We start from the raw sequence: 22,778 nt of genomic DNA, 5'->3' as shown, positions 1-22,778 counted from the left end.
TCAAAGACCTAGGCCTGGGAAGACGGCTCAGTTGCCAAACTGCATACACTGAGAACATGAGGGCTTAAAGTTCAGATCTTTAGCACTCGCATAAAAGCTGAGCATAGCAGCATGGTCCTGAAGTCCCAAGGCTTGAGAGGGGGGCGCCTGAGGCTTGCTGGCCAGCTAGTTCAAAGTTTACTGAGGTTCTGCTTCTAAAATTAAGGGAGCTGGCTCAACTGGTAAAAGTGCTAGTCACACCCACCTTGATGGAGAGAAAGAAACTCCTGAAAGCTGTCCTCTGTGGACCAACAACGTGACTCAGCAGACAACGATAAAAGGGCATTGAATTCCATCCCTGGCATCCACAAAGTGGAGTGAGGGAAAGGACGGATTCCCATAACTGTCCTTTGACCTCCACACATGAAGGATCACCACATCCACACAGAAAAATAAAAAAATGTAACTTTTTAATTAAAAAGTGGCATTCTGACCTCCACACAAGCACCATAGCATGCACACCCACACACATGCAATAATATCTTTAAAAATGTGGAGGAACTATTGACCTCTGCTACACACCTTCCCACACAAACATATACCCATGCGTGTAAGTACACACGCACGGGCGCGCACACACACACCACACCAGCTGTCTGGTGATATACATGTGTTAAAGATAAGCTTCCTAACTTACACAAAACACACGGGAAGACTGGTGGCATTTTTGAATAGTGGCTACAGTATCCACCTTTATTTAATAGTTCAGACCACAGTGTCAGTCTTCAGAAACATACATATAAATACAGTCACAGACCATAAATACCCATTGGCAAAATGTCTACCTTCAAAGAAAAAAAAATCTTCCAAGTAAACAACCTTAATGCTAAGGCCCACTAACTGCTGAGGTAACATCTCCAAACTGACTAGCTCCATGTGCCACATGACACCCTTCATGTGCTCATGAAACCCTTGTCTCAAAACAAAAATGAAAGTGACACACACATGCTCAAACTAAAAAAAATAACTTATTAAATATGTAAAATATTATCCTGGTAAATGCAATCATAAGATTATTTCCTTTTTTGGACATTTCTTTTTGTTTTAGTTAACTGACAAATTAAACGTGTGTTTACAGGGTTGAGATTCAATACATGGATACCCTGGGAAAAGATCAAACAATTATTATGCATACCCCATCATTTCTGGTAGGCATCATAGCCTTGTGGTCAGAACAAGCCACATCCACTCAGTTTCTATCAAATACACATGAATTGTAGTTGTCTTCCTGTATAAGGGAATATCAGAACCCTCTTCTAGTTTTGCACCCTAAAACTGATGTGGCCCTTTTCTTGTCTCCCATACCCTCCCCAGCCATCTTACTCCTTTTTGCTCACTTTGATTTTTGTCGCAATATGAATGATAGAAGAATGATGTGTGTAGAGGTGCCTGGGTTATGTAATATCCATGTCTGACAAATAACGTTTTCTGCTTTTTAAGATTCAATTTTGTTTATGTTCCCACTTTTAAAGTCCTTTCAGCCCTTGATCAGTTGTTTCACTGTCTTGGCTAATACAAATAATTAAAAAATGTAGTAAACATCCCTTCAGCAGACAGATTTCAACACCTTTGCATATATACTCAGTAGCGGGACGGCTGGGTTTAAGGTGGTTCATGTCTTAGCTTCTCAAGGAACCTCAATGTCATTTTACAGACTAAGTGTCCTACCTTACAATACTAACAAACTATACAAAAATTCTTTCTCAAGTCCTTAACAAGTTTATTATATTTCATTTCCAAAAACTGGCAAATCCAGAGACTACAAGACCACCTCATGGTGGCTTTTGTTTATAGTTCTCTGAATCATACCTGTTGGCCATCTGCCTTTTTGGAAATGTCTCTTGCCTCTGTTAACCAGGATTGATTTGCTATTGAGTAGTTTGAATTTCACGTTTACAGCACTCGGGAGGCAAAGTTGATACCAACCTGGTCTAGAAAGGGACTTCTGGGACAGCAAGGGCTACACAGAGGAACCCTGTCTCCCCACCCCCCCCAAGCAAGTAAACAAAAGAAATACTTTTGGAGGGTTAAAAAACTTTAGAAACTTATGAATCTTTTACTAAGTTTTAATTGCATCAACTTTTAAAAGTTTGTTTTTCCATTGTCTCGGGTTACATAAAATCCAAACTCTCTTTTTATCATAATATTCAATCTGCAAACGTTTTACTGGCACCAAGTGACCTTGCTACACTTCTAATTTTTTTCAGTTACTTGGTAGTTTTCCCTTACTTTCCAGTTAACGGTTACAGTAACACACTTGAAAAGTCATCTCAACAGACACAAGTTTGTAGTGACCTACAAAATCAGTTTTTACTAAAACATTCAGTGTTGTCAAAAATGAAATGTTTTCTCTTAGAAGATGATGTGGATGAAACAAAATATTGTAAATTGTTCTGGAGTTATGAAAAAGCAAGAAGCAATAAAGCAATACTGAATTACTTTCTCCCATCCACTGAAATAATTTGCCGTGTCCCCTTCTCTTACTCTTGACAACAACCTTCGGCAGAAATGCCAGAAGACCAACTCTCAAATTTCCACGACTCCTCTAGTCTTGTTTTAAAATAAATGTGGTTTCACGTTACCACATCTCAAGGAACGATTTTTGAAGACTTTCCTGAAGACATTCATTTCCATCTCATTCATCATCCCTGCTCAGTGAACCAAAAGCAAGTGAGTGTTTCTCCTCATTCCTTTCCATAACATCACATACAAGTCCATCCAATACCAGACATCTGCACCAGCTGGGGGAACTTCCTTTCTAGGAGGTCCCTTTTTGCAAAAGCTTTTGAAGAATTCAGGTTACTAAACTAAAAAGCTTGGAAATAAAATTCAGAAGTTTTTGCCGGAAATTCAGTTTGTCTCCAATTCTCCGGAGTTGAGCACACTGGTCTTCCAGATCTGAAAAAGACAAGTTAGACAAAAAGAATTAACTTGGAGATCAGTCCCAACTGTAAATCAGCAAGAGTTCACATTCAGCCTAAGTGCAAGGCTGAGGCTCTCTGAGACTTCTTCAACTTTAGGGCACCTGACCTTCCCAACATGGTAGTACAAACACAAACAGGGCAGGTAAGGGCACAGGCATTTGTTTTGATTTTTTTAAAACCACCCTCAATGAGGTCAGTTCTCTGCCAAATAAAGAAATTATGTATATTAAAAACTCACCAGCAGTACCATTAGTCACCCCACAGCCGTTTAACATGATGTCATCCTTTTCTCTTTTAAGGTTGGGCAGGGGACAAAAGTCAAATTCCAATAACTCATGATATTTTGAAGTGGACTTGATTTTTCAAATGGCAGTATGTCATAGCTCCATTCCTCCCTCACCACAAGCAAATATAAACATATCCTTTAGGAATTCTTTTGCTTTCCCCATAAGAATCATAAAATCTCATTGTAAAGTTGGAGTTACACTTTAAGACAAACTTGTTTTGCTGATTTGAAATAAAGTCTCTAGCCTTCAGAATGCTGCATAGCTTGAACTCCTAATCCTGCCTCTGCTTCCTAGTGCTAGAACTGAAGCCTCACTTTCTAAAATAATTTTCAAATTTACTTTTTTATCTAAGCCAGTTTATTTCTACAAGCCTAGTCTGTATCAATCCATGGTTTTAATGAGAAGAGTAAAGGAAAAAGTTTGATTCCCATATTTATAATTTTTCCCATATTTTCTTTCTTCCTTTATTTTAAGATTTTATTTATTTAAAGTATGAGTGCTCTATCTGCATGTATGCAGACATGCCAGTATAGATGGTTGTGAGCCACCAAGTGGTTGGTTGCTGGCAACTGAACTCAGGACCTCTGGAAGAGCAGGCAGTGCTCCTAACCGCTGAGCCATCTCTCCAGCCCTCATATTTTTTTTGAACTGAAGTATATTAATTAGCTGAATGTCGTTTAAAAAAATATGCCTTTAATCTCAACACTTGAGAGGCAGGACAGGCAGATCTCTTGTGAGTTCCAGGCTAGTCTACAGGGCTAGTTCCAGGACAGGCAGTACCACATGAAAAAAAAAAAAAAAAAAAAAAAACCACTGTCTCAAAAAGGAGGGGAAAAATTAGGGCTGAGGATATGGGTCAGTTGAATAATGTAATCCCAGAGGTAGAGAGACAGGAGGACCAGAAACTCAAGGTCATCTTCAGCTACATTAACTGGTTCAAAGCCAGCTTGAGACCCTGACCAAAAGACAAAACAAACAACCCCCCCAACCCAACACTATCTAGCACTCAATTTAGAAACAAGAATAAAACTCCCAAAAGGTAGAACTTCTCCCATTCAAGCAGGCACCTGAGAGAGTTCATTAAGGCCAATTAAACCATGGTCACACCAGCACTCAACACTCCTCTAACACGGCCTACAGGGCTAAGAAATGGAAGAGCGAAAAGAGCTACTGCACATGTTTGATGAATTAGCAGCCTGACCTACGGAGATTTCCAACCCCTAAGCAGCTGACATTTTATGAGATTCACACACACACACACACACAAGCTGGGGTGAAAAAGGCACCGTAGGCTGACAAAAAAAGTGATGAAATTAGGAACAAAGCAATGCAAAAAAAAAAAAAAAAAAAAAAAAAAAGAAAAGAAAGAAAGAAAGAACTCCTTCCTACTCACCAGCTAAACCCATCTGTCCCTCCGACCTTTCCAACAGGGACAGTTAAAATGCTAACTAAGGAGGAAGGCCTCCTGGATTCCAGAATTCAGACACCCAGTGGGGTGCCTGAATGGGAAAACAGCCTTGAGTGGAAGAACTGGGCCCAGAAGCCGCTTAAGAACTAACAAGTCCTGGAGGTAGGGGCATTCAGGGTGACCAGTCCCCTGAGCTGAGCTCCCAGGACGTCGCCTGGCCTCGGGAAGGCCCCAGTGACTTGTCTAGGGTGGCCCACAGCACGTGCCTGCCCCCCAACCCCCTCCGTGGAGATGGGCAACGTGCAGAAGAAGAGAAGCCTGGCAACATGCAAGCTGCTGCTTCCAGAACTTTCTTGTGGTGTGCCTAAGGCACGCGCCAGGTGGGCGCGAGCTCTAACGGACTGAGCCCGGCCTCCGCAGCCCAGCAGCGCCCTCCGCAGCCCAGCAGCGCCGGGACCCATACCTGCTGGCAGCCGCGTTGGGCTAGGGCTCCTCGCCGCGCTCTTTCGCGCTCTCTTGCCAGGCATCTCCGCCAGCACCGCGGTTACGTCAGGTTCACACCACGCGCAGTACAGTTTGTCTCCAATCTTCCTGAGCTGATCTGCGAACTCGGGCGCTAGCTCTGAAATAAATAAATAAATAAATAAATGAATGAATAAATAAGAAACAACGCCCCTTGAAATTAACACTCACAACAAGCCAAACCGTGACCTGCAAGTTAGCACACCCACCGAGCCAGCATCCCAGGGTGCCATTTGGGCGCACCGTTTTCCCAAGTGTGAGAAAGGACTTGGAATTTTGTGCACCCACACACCAACCCTGGCGGCTCAATAAAAGCTAAGAATGGAGACATTCACTCTAACCAACCAGGGAGGTCTCCCTTTTATCTCTCACTTAAGATTGGCCAGGGAACAGAAGTCAATTTCTAAAAAAAAACGTGTCGTTTTAAAGTAGATCTGCTTTTCCAATGGCAAAGTGTCAGTGCCCAACTAGGCCCTCTATTAAAAACTTTTTTATATTTTCCCATAAAACCCATACAACTTTGCTGTAATTGTCTACAGTCCCTAAAATAAATTAAAACCAAGCGTTTTCCTACAAGCCTATTCCGTACCAATTCATCACATCTATAGAAAGGCAGAAAAGTTAAATTCGTGTCTTACTACTTTATAGAATTTAGGCATTCTGATAGCTAGATAATAATTCAACTGGTTGGATATTAAGAAACACTGTCACAAGTAAAATTAATATGCAATAGGTCTACTGTAAAATAATATTTCAAAGACCAATTCTGGATGTTCTGTTATCCTCCAAGATGGGATCAAATATTACAAATACAAATAAAACAAGCTCTTGAACCCACTTTAAGACAAATTTTCTGTAACGGCTGAGCTGAGCGAAACCAGTGGCCCTAAGAGATTCCATAGTGTACCACGTTTTACTGAGTTTCAGAGTCAAATAATTCCAGAAATAGTCACAAAACACTCTTTAAGGTGAAATGCATTGAACGCAGCTTACAGATTGAGAAGCTGCGATTTCTAGGAGCGATCAGTACTTTCTCAAAGGGGGGAGGGGTAGAAAGAAGCGCAAAGGTCCCGGGGCCACAGACTGGCTGGGCAATAGCTCTACCCTCGCGCTCCACCTCGTCCCTACTACCTCCATTTAGGGAGCAGAACTGATTTTTTTGAGTCAGGTCTCACTCCGTAACAGAGACCAACCTTAAAGTATACAGTCCTGGCTAATTCTGCCCCGGCGTCCTGAACGCTGGAGTTAGAGACAGGTCCGCCCGGCGGCGTATTTTTATTGGCGCTACACAGTCACTACGTGACACCTCGGGATTCTCTCTGCTGCTCTATAAATCTGTCATAGGCAATGTCACGCTCATGTCGGACCTTCCAGAAATATGGTCCGAACACTTGGAACCCCTCCCCCCCACACACACACAAAAAGATGAGCAAAGGTCTTCCATCCAGGTTCCAGCTCTCCACCCTCATACTTGCAATGTAAACACTCTGCCTTGCCCACCGGCCTTATAAAAACGATAGGAGAAACGGAGCCTATGACTGAGTAAAACACCGGTATGCCTGCAACCCCTTAGCAGGTGACTGTCACCTTGGATTAAGACTTATTTTAAGGGGGAGGAGCCTCAACAGATACGGAGAATTGCATGTGAGTGACTGGGGCTGGAAGAGTTGACGGGTGAAAGAGTCGTGGACCAAATTCTATTCTCCCGGATTTTCCTGCCGTTCCCAATCTGGACAGTTAAAAGGGTTCCCGATACCAGAGTCTCAACCCCACGACTCCAAGGGTTCAGGGTGTGAGAGCTGAGAGAATCCGAGGTTTGAACACTACTCTTCCTTGGCGTTGGAGGCGAGGCGGTGGGAATCGAGATGAAGGGGGCTCTCAAAGATGGTCTGGGAAGGAAGAGGGCCTGTCAGGGAAGTGCTAGGCCCGGAGGCCTCTCCCACTCCCACCTGCCGCGAAAGCCATCTTCCAGGGCAAGACCTGCACAAGTTTTTTTTTTTTTTTCTCCTCTCCTCCTGGTTCCTGGGTAAGAGCAAGTTGAGACCCACGGAACAGACGGGAATTCTGGCCTAAAATGCACCTGCATCCCAATGACACGCTGCGCTGGGCTCCCCCTGAGGCCCACACTCCTGGTAGAAGCCCCTAAAGAACTTTCTAGACGCGTCGAAGGCACGAGCCGGGGAGCCGATTTGGCCCGAACATGCACGCGCGTACATTCCGGCCCGAGCGCGGATCATGACCTCGACCCTGACCTCAACCCCATCCTGTCCGCGGGCCGAACTGCTGGGTACCTTCCCGAGCTGGGTTCACTGGCGCGTTCTGACGCGCCTGACTCCGGGGCATCTCCCAGGCGCCGCGGCGATCTCCGCTGCGCACGGGGGACTGAGGTCCCCAATCTGGGCTCCCACACAACTCGGGCTCCCACAAGACGGACCGCAGGTGCCAGGCGGGCCACACGCACCGAGCTTCTGCAAAGCAGGACCGCCGCCGGAATTCTCTCAAGGCTGGCTCCCCACGCCTGCTCCAGGGTTTTATAGGGACTTCCCAGGTGACGTCATGTGACGTCGCCCCCCGTGTCCCCGCCCCTGCGAGCGGCTGTACCGCGGGAGCGGAGTGGAGCAGTTCTCGAGACGCCCCCGAGCGCAACCTGCTGGGACAAGCCGCAGACCGGCGCGGCGCCAACCCACGGCGGGGGGCGCAAGGAGGGCGAGTCCTGCTCAGCCCCTAAATTGCTTCCTTAAAAAACGAAGGCGGGAGGAGAGATCGCCTCGGAGAGGTCGTGTCCTCCGCTGTGGCACACGCCGGGAGTGGCTGAGGAAACCTTACTGGGAAGAAAGTTGGGGGCGGGTGAAGCCAGGCGCCGGGACTTTTATTATTCTTCGCCAATTAGGGACAAACGTAAACAACTCCGGAAAGGAATGGGGAAGGGAAAAAAGTTTCGAGATTTAAAGTTTGGGTCGTTCCGAGGAAGTGAAGAGGCGAGGGCTTTACTAGCAGAGGTCACGTGATAGGAGTCCCAAGTTCGAGTCCCAAATTAAACTTTGGAAAAGCTGTGTAGTGCCCGAGAATTGTTAAGATAAAGGAGAGGATAGTGGGCACGCTGGGCGGGCGCGTGCGGGTGTGGCCCCGGACTCCGGGCTAGTCCTTCGGGGCGGGACTGGGGTTGCTGAAAACCTGTGCACATTTCCTCTGGATGTGTTGATACCGCACAGGGAAGGGACCACCTTCATCTATGAGACGTCCACATCCTTTTGTAGAGGGGGAAGATGACATCTCTGGGAACACGAACTTCCTTACGCACAGTCTGGCTGTGCGTAACAGGAAGGGAGGACTTCATGATGAAGACTTGAGCGGATTTTTCTCGCCTAGTCCTCGACCTGGCCCTGGGAAATTTGGTCACTTTTCAGATGCAAAAATAATTCGACAGAGATTAAATTGCCCTAGTTCTTTCTCCGAGGCAGACAACAACGCCGCTCGGAAGTGAGCGCAGGCGGGCCCACTGTGAGCAAGCGCCGTGACCCACGAGGGCCCTGCCAGCAATCACCGCTCTCAGAAAACGGTGTTGCTTTTTTTTTTTTTTTTTTTTGCATTTTATACTGCTGTTTCCGTGTAGAACCTCCAGGTTCGATCGAATTCGGAGAACTGGTCCAGTTGTTCCTAATAGTGTCAGCCCTGGTTGTTGGGGTCTCTTGGAAAAGAAAACTCCCGCAACTCAGACTTCCTTTCCCAAGAGAGCCACGCAAGTTAACAACAGAATGGGAGCCACCGGGTTAGAGGGAGTTGGAGCCCTCAACTCCTGCTGCTTGCCGTTCTTGTTTACACTCAGTGGCTTCTGCGTGCTTTTTAGCCTGTTTGTTTTCCTTAAATCATTCGATCTCCACCAACTAGCAAATATTTATTTATGACTTGGGCCTGGAGGAGGCACAGACATCACGGAGAGGATCAACTAAACCACTCCGGTTTAGCAACTTTGTTTTAAAGCTGATGTCGGATGTTTTCTGAGCGAGCTAAATACTGAGGAGCAAGTATGAAACAAATTAGCGCCACTTGAGAGTTTCAGAGGGCGGTGCGAATGGAGAGGCAGAACCCGTGTTCCACAAATCCTTCTCAAAGCTCACACTGCTTTCCTCAGAACGCCGTTAATTTATTGATTGCACCAGCTAATAAACTTAAATTTAAGTCACGAGCCCTGGGATGCAATGAGTACACACACACAGTGAGAAAAGCAGACTGTAACATTGTGTACAACGCTTGCCTGTGGCAGTCCTGTCTTCTGACAGTTTCATCCCGAAAGATCGTCGATCCACGAAGGATACAAATATTAGACAAATCTGTGCCCTTACTTACCGGAATTACAAATTCTATTTGATTATTAAAAAAAAAAAAAAAAAAAAGGAAGGGATTTGATTTGAGTAGGCTTCAGAGCAGATCAAGGCAGGCCGCTGATGATGACTTTTCCTTTTTTTCTTTTTCTTTTCCTCCAGACAGGTTTTCTCTGTGTAGCCTTGGTGTCCTGGACTCATTTTGTAGAACCAGGCTGGCCTCGAACTCACAGAGATCCACCTGACTCTGCCTCCCAGAGTGCTGGGCTAATAGGTGTGTGCCACACCATGCCCGGCTGACATTTTTAAGACTTCAGATTTGAAATTATTTCTAGATTTTTTTTTTTTGGGGGGGTCTACCTTTCTATGAAGAGAATTAGAAGTCAAGTGTGAAAAGCCCTCTCTTCCTGTGTGCCTCATAAATACCATTATATATGTTGGCCTTGCAAGAAAATTAATCATGGGGCTATAGGGGCTAACAAAATAAATAAGTTGTCATTTAAGTGTTCTAATCTCCTACAACCTATGAAAGGAAACTGACAAGAAACACTGGTAAGGATGACAACTTTGAAAGCCATTGCCATGATCCAAGCTCTCTCTTTAAGATTTCTTTTTAATTGTGTGTGTGTGTGTGTGTGTGTGTGTGTGTGTGTACATGTGAGTGCAGGTACGGAGGCCTGAGGTTACAGGCAAGTTGGAAGCTGTCCAGCATGGATGCTGGGAACTGAACTCAGGTCCTCTAGAGAGAGAGTATCCGTAGCCAAAGATAACTGTAATCCTGCTGCCTCCACTTCCCAAGTACCAGACTATGGGATGTGTTCCACCCAGGTGCCCACGTGTTTTTGTTTTTGTTTTTGTTTTCAAGACAAGGTTTCTTTGCATATCCCTGACTGTCCAGGAACTCAGTAGAGACCAGTCTGGCCTTGAACTCAGATCCGCCTACCTGGTCCGGAGTGCTGTTAGATTAAAGGAGCACGCCACCACACCCAGTTTAACAATTTAAAGAGACAAAATCAAAACGATGTAAAGTTTTGAGGGGTGGATGTTTCCCCTCCTTCAGCGACAGTGCAGGGTCTGTCCCAGGCGCCGAGGCTGCTCGCCCTGTGCCATGCAGAGTGGAGCCCTTTAAATCAGGTAGGTAACCCACTGCACACTTGCTAGCAGCTAGCCCTGAAGCTCCTGCATGCATTTGGGACACAACAATTTGAAACACGGATATGGAGTTCAGAAAAAGTATTTTCCAGGTACATCCCTGTCTAACTAGAGTTCCTCTTCACTTGTCTACTTGACAGCTCAAAAAAAAAAAGATAATTTACTAACAACAATGAGCTAAAATTTAACCCCAAACTACTGTTTGGGTAAGTAAAAGCTCTCTCTCTCCCTCTGTGTGTGTGTGTGTGTGTGTGTGTGTGCTTAAAAAACAAAACCAAAACAAAACAACAACAGCAACAAAAAACTTACCACAAGAGGCCTGGTTAGGAATGGAATAATCATTTATATATTTCAAACCCAAGGACTATAGAGCTAAGCATTAGCCAGAAATGCTTAGATATTTAAAGGAAGTCTTTGATGAACTATGCTGTTTAAGGGACTGAATCTGTTTATGTTTACTTCAGTATCAAGGACTTGGTTTTTCCTGGAAAGTGTGTTTGTGAAATTTCTCCACTGCTCTGAGCACTTAAAATCTTTACTGTAAGACAGACCCCAGTGTGAAACTGTCCAGAAAGTGTTCTCTGACCCTGTGGGGTCTACAGTGGATAGATTCACAGGTTTCCTTTGAATAAGAATGGCTTGAAACCAAACGTGGCAGCTCACATTTGTAACCCTGGCACCCAGGAGCTTGTTCTAAGAGGACTGTCTTGAACCCCAGCACTCTGGACACAGAGGCAGGCAGATCTCTGTTAAGTCTGAGGCCAGTCTTATCTATAGAGCATGTTTGGGGACAGCCAAGGCGACACAGAAAAACCGTGTGAGATTCTGCATCTTTAACAAACTCTGGTGGTTTTGGCTAAGCCTTCTCAGGAAAGGGAACCTACATCAAAACCTGACATATGTCAATATGAGTCAGCAAAGCAGTGAGAAGGCTACAGAAATAAGGTGGACCCACGCAGGGATCCAGCCAGGTGAAGAGGGGGAGAGGGGCTGGTGAGAATCTGCTAGAGGAATTTGGATATTATTGTCACTGCTGTAAGGAAGCCATCGGAGGTTTTATGCAGGTGGGTGATGTGATCAGAGTCTAGTAAGGTCTCTGGCTGCAAAATGGTAGGATCAATTGGATGGATCCCTGAGACAAGCATGGCTCCAGACAATATATGGTAATTCTCAGACAAGATGGTAGTGCCATCAAGGACAAATTCAGTCACCTTCTCTTAATCCAAGTCCAGCAGTGTTTGCCCAGGGAAGAACAGCATTCTATTACTGTATATCTTAATTTTTTTTAGCATAAATATAATTGATGTTTTTATTCTACATTGTCCTTCTAGGGCTGCACAAACCTGGCAGTTTAAAACAATAAAATTGAGGCAGGCGGATCTCTGTGAGTTTGAGGTCAGCCTGGTCTACAGAGCGAGTTTCAGGACAGCCAGGCAGTTACATGGAGAAACCCTGACTCAAAAAGCAAAACAAAACAATATATATATATATATATATATTTTCTCTTTCATAGTTCTCGGAGCTGGAGGTCTGAAACCCAGTTGTCAGCAGGGGCCATGTTGCTCTGAAATGTCTAGCAAACGCCTTGTCTCTGCTAGCCTTCAGGGTTTGCACTCCATCCTTGGTATCACATGACTTGTAAATGTGGCACCTCAGAGTCTGCCCTTAGCCCTCACTCATACTCTCATATCTGTGCCTCCAACCTGTAGCAATCCTCCTGCCTCAGGCTCCTGAGCACTAAAATGACAGGTGTCTGTCAATATGCCCACCTCACCCTCTTCTTGTAAAGATATCCTTCACTGTTAAATTAGGGCTCACTCCAGACAAATACGATCTCATTTCAGTTTGATTAAATCTACAGCTTGTTTCCAAATTCATATTCACTAGTTGGACGGCCTAGGACCTCACATGCAGGAGGAAGTACACAACTAAAACTCCTAATGTCTCCTTTGTCAGCTCAGCTATCTTTAATAACAAAAAAGCAGGGTTGCTGGGTTAGCTCAGTGGGCTCACCTACCCCAGGATTGAAGACCTGAGTTGGGTACCTTCTGAACTGACTCCCGCAAATTGTTCCCTGCTCCTACTGTTTTCATTGGGCCATTCTGTAGTTTCAGAACCCAAAGCTGCAGTCTTCATTTTGTTCTCCTTTCATGCCAGTATCACAGATGTGACCATCAAGCATGTTTGTGTTTCATTTATTTATTTATTTAAAAGAAATAATGGTGTATTTCAAAGGGGCCAGTAAGGAGTTCTGAGTGTAACTGAGGGGCAGGGCACTTGCCTAGCATGTAAAAGCCCTGCTTCATCCTCAGACAAGGCAATGTATGAGCATCTGCCTGAGGAATACCGGACACAGGTCAGGACTACCTGAATCTTTACTGTGGTAGAATGATTGATTTTCAACAAGTCCAGTCAATTAGCAGACATCTATTGGAGAGACTATTAGTCAATGCTGTGTTTATCTGAACACCAAACGCTGATAAAATGATGTTTACATAGTTATTGAGTACCACTTATGCAACCTGTTCTTGTGGAAAAACAGAACATAGTGATTAGCCAATGTGGCCTGCGCCAACCACAGAACTGACTGATGAACTTATATGAAATGCGAACCTGAGCTGGAACAAACTGCTCACTCTGCAAGCACCCAGGTCACACCGATGTGAACGGAGAGGAGGAGAGGAGGTGTCTGAGTTCAGGTGGCTTCTGGGCTACCTACAGAAAGCATGTGTGTGAAGCTTCCTTTGGGGCGCTTGCTGTGACGAGCTGAATGGGATGTTTTGAGCACTTGAAGACTTAGTCTCACTGTCTGGGGAGGCTTAAAGAGGCATGGCCTCGATGGAGTCATGCTTTGACAGTTTAAAGAGTCACCATTTTGAGTTCCCACTTCCCCTTTCAGATTCACTCTCTGTTTCAATCTTGTGATTCAAGACGTGAGTCGTCTGTCAGCTTTCTGCCCCTACTATCTTTCCACCTTCGTGAACTCTAACCTTCTGAGACTTCAAGTCCAAATAAAGTCTTTTAGAAATGAGAGCTTGCCTTGGTCATGGTGTTTTATCACAGAAAAACAACAACAAAAAGGCAAAACAACTGTACAACTAAAAAGTCACCTCTGCCTGTGAGAAGTGAATTAGAAGACACTTGCATATCCCAGTGCTTCCAGCGTTGCAGCTAGCATGTGGCTGTGACATGGAGAGTGGCTAACTGTACTGCTTGAGGAGAAGGTGCACTCCCTCTCACTCTGGCAGAGGGACCTGGAAGCTGAAGGAGGCCAAATTCTTGATCACCATCACTAGTAGCTATTTAAAGCACCAGCCACATCCCAATGTGGACTGAGCATTGCTGACATGAGAGTAGCTATGGGGCTTAGGAGCGTGATGGAGACCAATACCTCCGACATCAGCCTCCCAGTCTCTTCCTTAGACTCTCTTCTTAACAATTGTCCTTGTTGTTATCTCTCCCTGGAATGTTCTTTCTCCTCATCTTTACCTGCCTGTGCATTCCTCTCTCAAGATGTTGAACATATGCTACTTTCCTGGTTGGGACTAAGGGACAGGGGATATATATATATATATATATATATATATATATATATATATATATATATAGTTATACTTGTGTAGTTTAAGGGAATCCCTAGGTTGAACACTTGGCTCAGTAAAGGAAAAACAAAACAAAAACCAAAAAATATGTGTTTAAAATTGCTGTCCAATGACTGCTGTCCACCACGGGATCTGTTTACTGAATTCACTAACTCATTTATTATTTACTGTTAATTTTTGATGGAGCTGGAAACAAGCTTCTTCCTCCTCCTCTTCATCTTCCTCCTCCTTTTTCTTTTCCTCTTTCTCCTTCAACATGTATTTCTGGAGATTAAACACAGGTCCTCATACTTGGAAGGCCAATACTGTACTGGCTAAGCTGGGCCTGCAGCCCTACTGTTCTCTTTTTAATTTAGCCCACATAAACTCAGACTGCCTGTGTCCTGACCCCTGTTCTTCCCAGTGTTTAGAAGGACTGTGTTAGGTGCGTGTCATATTCTGGAACTAAAGTGTTGAATAAAAGCAGAGCCAGCCTGAGGATGAGGCTCCATTGGTAGAATGCTTTCCTGGCACACACAAACCTGGGTTTCATGTGAGCACTGCATAAAACCTGGTATGGTGGTTGCATGCTTGTGAACCCAGGCCTTGCAAGGCTGAGGCAGGAGGACTGGGATCAGAAGTTCAAGGTCATCTTCCACATACAGCAAGTTTAAAATAAATAACTAAAAATGAAGAACAAAGACATCATAGGACCTGTAAGAGCTTTCTGCTTCAAGGTAATTTGTAGACTGGAGTTTCTTTTCCATATTCCAATGAGAAAAGCCAGAGCTGGGAGAGAATAAGTCACTTCCCTACATTCACAGGGATAATAAGAAAAGAGAAGCAACTGTGTGCATATATACGTGTCTGCATGAGTTTGCGTGTGTGTGTGTGTGTGTGTGTGTGTGTAGCTAGGTATTGAACTAAGGTCCTTGCTTGCACAGCCTGAGCAGCACAGCAGCTCTTTAGCACTGTAAAACCATGGCAAGCGAGTTGTAACACCTAGTAAATACTACATAGCAAATATAAAGACAATGTTTAAACACAAATATCTGTGAGAGCAGAGATAAACATATAGACCTCAAAACAAGGAATGAAGCAGATCACTGAAAAGACATTTCAGTCAGGGCAACAGATGGATTATTTATAAGTGGTTTGAGGTAACTGAGAGTACAGTCAGGAAAAATATACCCAACCCCTACCTTACTATGTGAATCAGAACAAGGTGGCCTCGGCCAGTAAAGGCATGTGCCCCAAAGCATTACTACTTGAACTCAGTTCCTGGGATTCCCATGGTGGAAAGAAACACCTATGTCCACAAGATGTTCTCTAATCTCCATGTGTGTACATGCACTCCACACAGAGAGAGAGAGAGAGGGAGAGAGATAGAGAATACATTTTGTAAAAATTAGGTAAGTCTAGGACTGGAGAGATGGCAATGTAAGCCTGATGATCTGAATCCGACCCCCAGAACCCATATAAAGTTGAAAGGAGAGAAAGTTGCCTTCTGACCCCCACAAGCACACCATGGCCTGTGGCCGCCCCCCACACCACCTGTACACACAATAACAACAATGTTATGTTGTGCAAGCAATTCAGCTGGCCTGCCCTTAGGGACCCTACGGCATCATCAGGAACTTAGTGGCCTGTCTGCCACTCCCTCTCTCTCTGTTGCTCCTCTCTGCTCTCTCCCCTTTCTCTGTCAGGGCGCCCCCCCATATCTCTCTCAGCCTCCTTCCTTCTCTCTCTCCATCTCCATCCAATAAATATCTTTCATATCAAACCTATCATATGGGTGGTGTATTTTTAAATATATCCCGAAAAGCAGCAATTTCAAAAATAATTAAATGTAAATTCATAAAAGCGCTAGAACAATTGTAGACACTTTCACAATCTTAACATTGGAATAGCTTGTGAAAACATCCTGTTAAAGCCACATCCTAAGAGCAGCACATTTGGGTTCCTGGAAGTATGGAAGTTGGAATCAGTGAAATAACACTAAGAACAAAGTCAGAAGATGAAGGGCAGAAGTAGAAAACAAAGGTTCTGTTCAGGCGCTTTGCCAGCCACTCAGCTCAGGCCCTCTGACAGCCAGTGCACACGAGCTGTGAACACCAGGGCAGACAGCTGCACAGGGCGGGGAAGCATGAAGCCAGACAGAAATACCAGACAGAGGGGCCAGAGCAGGCTCCCGAGGAGCCATAACATAGCTTCACCCTCCAACTGCCCTCTTGAATGTGTGAGAAACTGATTTGACCCTGGCTGCTCACTCCCGCTTCCTGGCTCCCCATCCCTCTGCCTCATACTTGATTGTATCTATGAGATACAGCAGGAGAACCCAAGAAGGACAGAGAAGGACTTTAGTTAGAGAGGGTTTATGGGTCCGAAACAATAGCCATTAGGCCTTTCAAACCTACTATTTGCAGAAACTGAAGACATCTGTCTCTCCAGCTCCAGGAAGAGAAACTTGAAGTCGCTATCCATCACCAACCGATTTCTCTTCTGTTACTGGCTTGATAATCTTTTTCTTTGTTTAAAATAGGGTCTCTTGTATTTCAGGGTGCCTGGAACTTGAGGATGACCCTGTCCTTCCTGCTTTCTCCCCCAAAGATTGGTAGCACAGGTATGAATCACCAGAAGTCTGTTTGCTGTATTCTTTTTTAATTAATTAATTTACTTACTTACTTACTTACTTATTTAGACCAGGCTGACCTGGAACTCACAGAGCTCTGCCTGCCCCTGCCTCCAGAGTGCTGGGATTAAAGGCATGTGCTGCTATGCCCAGCTGTTGTTTAACTTTTAAAGTTCCATTTCTTCATTTATTCTGAGCGTGTATGCCCAAGTGCCACAGAGCTCATGTGAAGCATGAGGGCAACCTGAGGGAGTCTGTTGTTTCCTTCTATGTAGGTCAGGGGATCAGACTTGGTTCACCAGGCCTGGCAGCAAGTGCCCCTGTCCACCGAGTCATCCCTCCAGCTTCCTATTTTGGTTTTCAAGAAAGGATCTCAGCCCAGAAGGGCTGTGTGGTTCACTGGCTACCCGCCTCTGCCTCCCCAGGGCTGGGATTGCAGGTGTGTATGCTACCCCATGGAGGCCATTGTCTGTACTTTTAGGATTTAGGAGGTAGAGGGTGGATTTTTAATATGATGTTAGCCTGGGTTACATAGGGAGTTCAAAGCTACTATTGAGCCACAATCATAAATAAATAAACTAGCTAACTAATTCTGGGGTTTAGGCTTCTTTTTCAAAAAGCCTAGGCACCCACATCCTCAGCCAGTAGGACCCCAGCATGGAAGACTCCATCCACTTTCCTGGCATCCTTTCCCTCCCTGAAGATCTGTCACAACCTTGTGCGTCCCACTTGCTGACAGGTCGGTTGTGTGCAGCTCTCTGTCTTACTGTACAGCAAATCCCATATTGATTGATGGGTTGTCCGAAGCAAACTGGCCACACCAGGCAGGGACCCCCTCTCCCGTTCCTCTTTTAAGCTTGTTGACACTATTTTATTTGCTTAGATGCTTTAGTTTTGATTTCTTTGAAAATAGTAATTACCTGAAATAAGTAGTCAAGTGTCACTGTGTAGCCCTGGCTGTTCTGGAACTCAACTGTGTAGCCCAGGCTGGCCTTAAATTCACAAAGATCCTCCTGTCTCTGTCTCCCAAGTGCTGGGACTGAAAATGTATGCCACCACGAGGCTCTGAGGAGGCAGAGGCAGAGGCAGAGGCAGAGGCAGAGGCAGAGGCAGAGGCAGAGGCAGAGGCAGAGGCAGAGGCAGAGGCAGAGGCAGAGGCAGAGGCAGAAGCAGAGGCAGAAGCAGAAGCAGAAGCAGAGGCAAATGGATCTCTATGAGTTTGAGACCAGCCTGGTCTACAGAGTGAATTCCAGGACAGCCAGGACAACACACAGAGAAATCCTGTCTCGAAAAACAATAAATAAATAAGTAAATAAATAAATAAATAACAGGAGACTGTGGGTAGTGTCATACACCTCTAATCCCAGGGGAGACACAGGACGAAGAATCTCTGTGAGTTCAAGGCCAGCCTGGTCTACAAAATTAGTCATATGACAGCCAGTACTGTTACACAGATAAACCTTTTCTCAAAATAAAATAAAATACAATAAAGTAAGAAAAAAAATATAAAACAAAAAAGCTCAAGAAAGGAACTTTTCTGTCTAATGTGTTTGCACTATAATTTCACATTTCTCTCTGATGTGAACTTACGCATAGTGTCCAATTCCTGTGATCACATTTCTAGTTTGGAGAGTAATAATAGAATCTTCTTGAGACAGGTGTCTCCTGTAGCTCATGTTGGCCTTGATCTAGCTGAGGAGGGCTTCGAATTCCCGATCCTCCTGCCTCTACCCCTGGGAGGCTGAGATTAAAAGCCTGTCACACCTGCTAAATTTACATGGAGCTGAGGATCAAACCTGGGGATTCCCCATCGTAGGCAAGCACTCTGCCAACTGAGCTGCATCCTCAACCCCAGCAAAACCTTCATCACGGGGCCATTTTCATGCTGAAGAGGCTTTATCCATGCAAACAAGCTCCGGGTGCCCCTCCTGCTGGGGAGAGTCAAGCCCAGTGATGTCACCTACTCAGGACAATGCCCAGGCTGAAGTGAGTTTAGCAAGTGAGTGGGACCAAGCCTCTCTGGAAACGCCCCCCACCGGAATAAATGCAAAGATGAGTGAGACCCCTACTCACCCCCTTCTGAGCACGAAAGCCCAGCTGAGAAGCCTTGACAGACACGGTGGAAACATGACAGGCCCAGCTTCAGATGGGGAATTTCTTTGCTGAGCTCCTCAGAGAATGGAAAAAAAAGGTGACAAGCAGAGAAAGGAAACCAAAAGCAGAGAGTTTTAGACCGATAGCTAATGAATGGACAGAGGGTTGGGCTGGGAGCAGGTTCGATGCATTGCACTCAGAGGTAACTATGTAGCCCAGGCTGGCCTTGAATTTGAGATCTTACTGCCTCCACCTTCTTAAGTGCTGGAATGACAGCAACTGCCACAATGCTTGATCAACTTGGAAAAAAAAGTTTCAAATTACAAAATTACATGTGTGTGGTGTGTGTGTATGTGTGGGGGATGGTGAAAGTTCCAACACAACAACATTAATGGTTCAAGCCTTCCTTCCACCAAGTGGATCCTCAGAATCAAACTAAGGTCATCAGTCTTGAGGACAAGCCACTTTACGTCTTGAAGTCATTTCGGGAGGCCCTAACATTAATTTAATTTTATTTTTTATATATTTTATGGTAGCTCTTTGGAAAGCTGCAAGACCAAATACCTAGATTCATCCAATTGAGCAGAAGATATGTATGGGATTGCAAAGTTTTGCTGGGAAGTGTTGGCGTTCCCCTGCCCTGTCAAGGGCCTGCTATGCCTGTGTGGCAGAGCTCTACTGACAAAGGCATCAGTCCTGGACTGCAGGCTTCCCCAAGCTTCTGCTGAGCAGCCCAGGTGTGGGCTGGCTGCGAACTGCCACTTCCAGAGGGTCCCTCCATTCCCCTGCGGAAGGAACTAAACTTAGTTTTAGGGTCAGAAAACCAGATTCTCTCCCAGCTCTCTTCAAAACCCAAATAAGGGATTTGCTTTTCTTGATCCAGTTAGCCCCTCCTTAGACACTACCTTTAAATGTAAGCCCTCTTCTGAGTTTGGGACCTTAACCAGTGAGAAGCCACGCATCATGGCAGCAAGAAGATCAGAGTTCAAAGCCATTCTCAGCTATGTAGCAACGGAAGCCAGCATGGACTGTATAAAGTGCTGTCTCACAAAACAAAACAGAAATACTAGTGAGAGAGATACAGAAACCAAAATTGAAACGTGTTGCACGAGAGAGGTGCTTTAACATTACTAAGAGAATGACCGTTAGGGTGCAGTTTGAAAGCCGTAATTATGAATGACAAAGTCAGGTGCTTCCAAGAGGGAAAAAAATGGGTTCCTAGGAAACCACTGACAAACCCTTCTTAGAAAGGGAGTGAAGCAGCTAGAAGGGACAGCCATGCTTTACTGCACACTGCTGTGACTTTTCAACCTTTCAGACACCTGTTCATATTGGTTGTCAGAAGAAGATGCATGTAAAATTCAAATAAATGTAGATAGGTATACAACAAAGAGAAACATGTAGCCTTGTTAGCCAAGAGACCCAAAGGAATGTTCATGGCAGCACTATGTATAGTGGTCCAAAAGCGGAAATTGTCTAAATTCCAGATAAAGACACATAAACATATAACAGTCATATTCCCATGTGGAAATACTATACAGCACTGCAATAAATGGTCTACAAGCACAGACAACAGCTTCAATAAATAGAGCGAGCAATGCAGACAGAAAGAAGCCTAGAACAAGAGGACATAATATGTGCTCTTGCCTATGACAAGTTCAAACCTAGAAAACTTGTATGCTCTTGGAATTCTTTCTTAGAGGGACATGGAGTCAAAGGTCATAGCTGAGTTTCTGGGTGTGCTGATAATCATTTCTTGATCTGGCTGCTGTCTCTGTTGGTGTTCACAACTAGAAAACCTATCACTTTCATTTCTGTGTGTTCTATGTCAATTCGTATGTATAATAAATATGTAAGATGGTCCCCTTGTCACAGGCCATGATCCCAGCTAGTCAGGAAACTGAGAAAGGAGACAGATTCCAGCCTTGTGTAGACTACAAAGTGAGTTCAAGGTCAACCTGAGCAACATAATGAGACTGCATCAAAATGAAAACTAAAAGGAAAGCACAATGGTGGATGGTTTACCTGGTAAGCATGAAATCTTAAACTCAATCCTGCAAAAATTAACAAAATAAAGTAAGACAAACAGACAAAACGCAGACAAACTATTGATAAGTAGATGGTAGGAGATAGTTGAGACAGTCATCTGGTAAACAGACTGACATAAATTAAGATGACTGAACAAGTGCAGGGGTGAACCTAATGAGACCCACGAAAAAACAATAGTATGATAAAATAAGTTTCCTTTGAGCTCTTCCAATAATCTGAAAATGGTACTAAGTTCATTTGCTCTCTGAGGGCAGTTTAAGAGACTCTTGGGCTGGAGAGATGGCTCAGCAGTTAGGAGTACTTGTTCTTGCAGATGACCCGGATACATTCCCAGCATCCCATGTGTTGGCTAACAACCATATGCAACTCTCAGGTACTCACGTGGTATGCAATCATACACATAAAATAAGTCTAAAAATGTTTTTTGGTTTTTTTTTTTTTTTTGTCTTTTAAATCAAAAGCACTGACTACTCTTCCAGGGTTCAATTCATAGCACACACATGACAGCTCACAACTGTCTGTAACTTCAGCCCCAAAGGAGAGCCAACACTTTCTTCTAGCCTCTGGCCTCTGGCCTCTGGCCTCTGAGGGAACTGCAGGCACATGGTGCATAGACATACATGAAGTCAAAACACCCACACACATCACAATTAATTAATGAAAGAAAAAAGCCAGGCCCTTAACCCCAGCACCCAGGCGGAGGCAGGCAGATCCCTGGAAAGTTTAACAGCAGCCTGTTCTAAAAGTCGAGCTCCAAGCAAGTCATGACGGAGAGATGAGGGTATTCCTCCTTTGGAGCTCTCCCACTTTAGTCTCACTTTTCCTCAATACCTCCACATCTACTCCAAGGAGGGAGAAAAAAAAAATTGAGCTGTTTATTAGATTTCTAAAAAGTCAGCCTGGGACTCCCAGGTGTTTTTGTAATTTTTAGAACTGAAAAATACAAGCGACACGTCAAAGTGACCAATTCTAGTGTCCAGAGCTATTCGATGAAGGCGCCAGTCACTGGTGTGCCTCAGGTGCCAGGGCTCTTGATCACAGCTGGCACAGCTGGCAGGCTATGAAGCTAGGATTTGAACTCGGGCCTCTAAAGTTCGCCATCCAAGCACCTTGACCTCCTGTCAGATTCTAGTGTCTTGGGCTGCAGCCTTCTTCCTCAAGCTTTTGAACTTTTTTCTTTTTGCTCTGACGATCTAGAGATCAACTCCCCATCTTCACCCCATGGCACTTTGGCATGTGAGGCTGGAACACTAAGATTGTGCTATATCTTCAGCCCTGCATCCCTCCGTTTGGGGAACCAAGAGCTGCAGCTGACTGTGACTGCCTCTTGCCTGCTCGGCATCAGAGCTGGGGAAGCAGCTTCAGCTGAGTACCTGGCTCCTTCTGCTGTCTCCTCTAATTTGATGGTGAGTTAAGTAGATTCACACCAGTATGTGAATGGCTTATGACTCTTCCTGGAGACAGTGCCTTTTTCAGAAGATGTTGGTCATTAATCTCTACTTAAGGCAATCAGACAGTGGGATAGGTGGGAACAGGGAACCCATTAGAGAGATGATGTGCTCAGAAGCTGAACCTGAACTTCCCCTGCTCTGAGTCACCTCCTCTAATAGTTCCTGCTTTTCTCTGGGGCCTTCCTCTCTTCTTCTTTCAACTCAACTTCAAAAGAACCAGGATTTTTTTTTTCTTTTTTTTTAACTGTTCTCCAACTGCTACAACAGTGAGAAGGATCATGGTTCTTCTGGGACTTCTGGCGTTACAAAGATGTAAA

At 44.8% G+C, this 22,778-nt stretch overlaps 1 protein-coding gene across 2 annotated transcripts; it reads right to left on the bottom strand.

The window, feature by feature from the left end:
- Window positions 1–708: 708 nt before the first annotated feature.
- Pmaip1 (phorbol-12-myristate-13-acetate-induced protein 1) lies at window positions 709–7,671 on the bottom strand. Of its 2 annotated transcripts, none has more exons than XM_055622755.1 (3): window positions 7,642–7,671; window positions 5,122–5,280; window positions 709–2,937 (listed from the first exon to the last, which is right to left on the bottom strand). In XM_055622755.1, exons 2-3 carry the CDS (start codon window positions 5,183–5,185, stop codon window positions 2,834–2,836), a joined length of 168 nt encoding a protein of 55 aa, XP_055478730.1. In that variant the 5' UTR covers window positions 5,186–5,280; window positions 7,642–7,671; the 3' UTR covers window positions 709–2,833. The 2 variants fall into 2 exon arrangements, with proteins under 2 accessions (XP_055478730.1, XP_055478728.1); XM_055622753.1 differs by having other exon boundaries at window positions 7,472–7,668.
- Between the last annotated feature and the right edge of the window lie 15,107 nt (window positions 7,672–22,778).

This window comes from Psammomys obesus, unplaced genomic scaffold (genome assembly GCF_907164565.1).
Source record: "Psammomys obesus unplaced genomic scaffold, mPsaObe1.curated_primary_1811, whole genome shotgun sequence".
Taxonomy (NCBI): Eukaryota; Metazoa; Chordata; class Mammalia; order Rodentia; family Muridae; genus Psammomys; species Psammomys obesus.
The sequence above is the reverse complement of the archived record's forward strand: the minus strand, read 5'-3'. Positions and strand labels throughout refer to the sequence as shown.

Excerpts from the sequence above, each read along its gene's own strand:
- Pmaip1 (XM_055622753.1), bottom strand. The coding sequence starts at position 7,523 with ATGCCCCGGAGTCAGGCGCGTCAGAACGCGCCAGTGAACCCAGCTCGG. Across the intron at positions 5,281-7,471 it reads AGTGAACCCAGCTCGGGAAG|AGCTAGCGCCCGAGTTCGCA; the intron begins GTACCCAGCAGT and ends TATTTATTTCAG. Across the intron at positions 2,938-5,121 it reads CCCAACGCGGCTGCCAGCAG|ATCTGGAAGACCAGTGTGCT; the intron begins GTATGGGTCCCG and ends TGTCTTTTTCAG.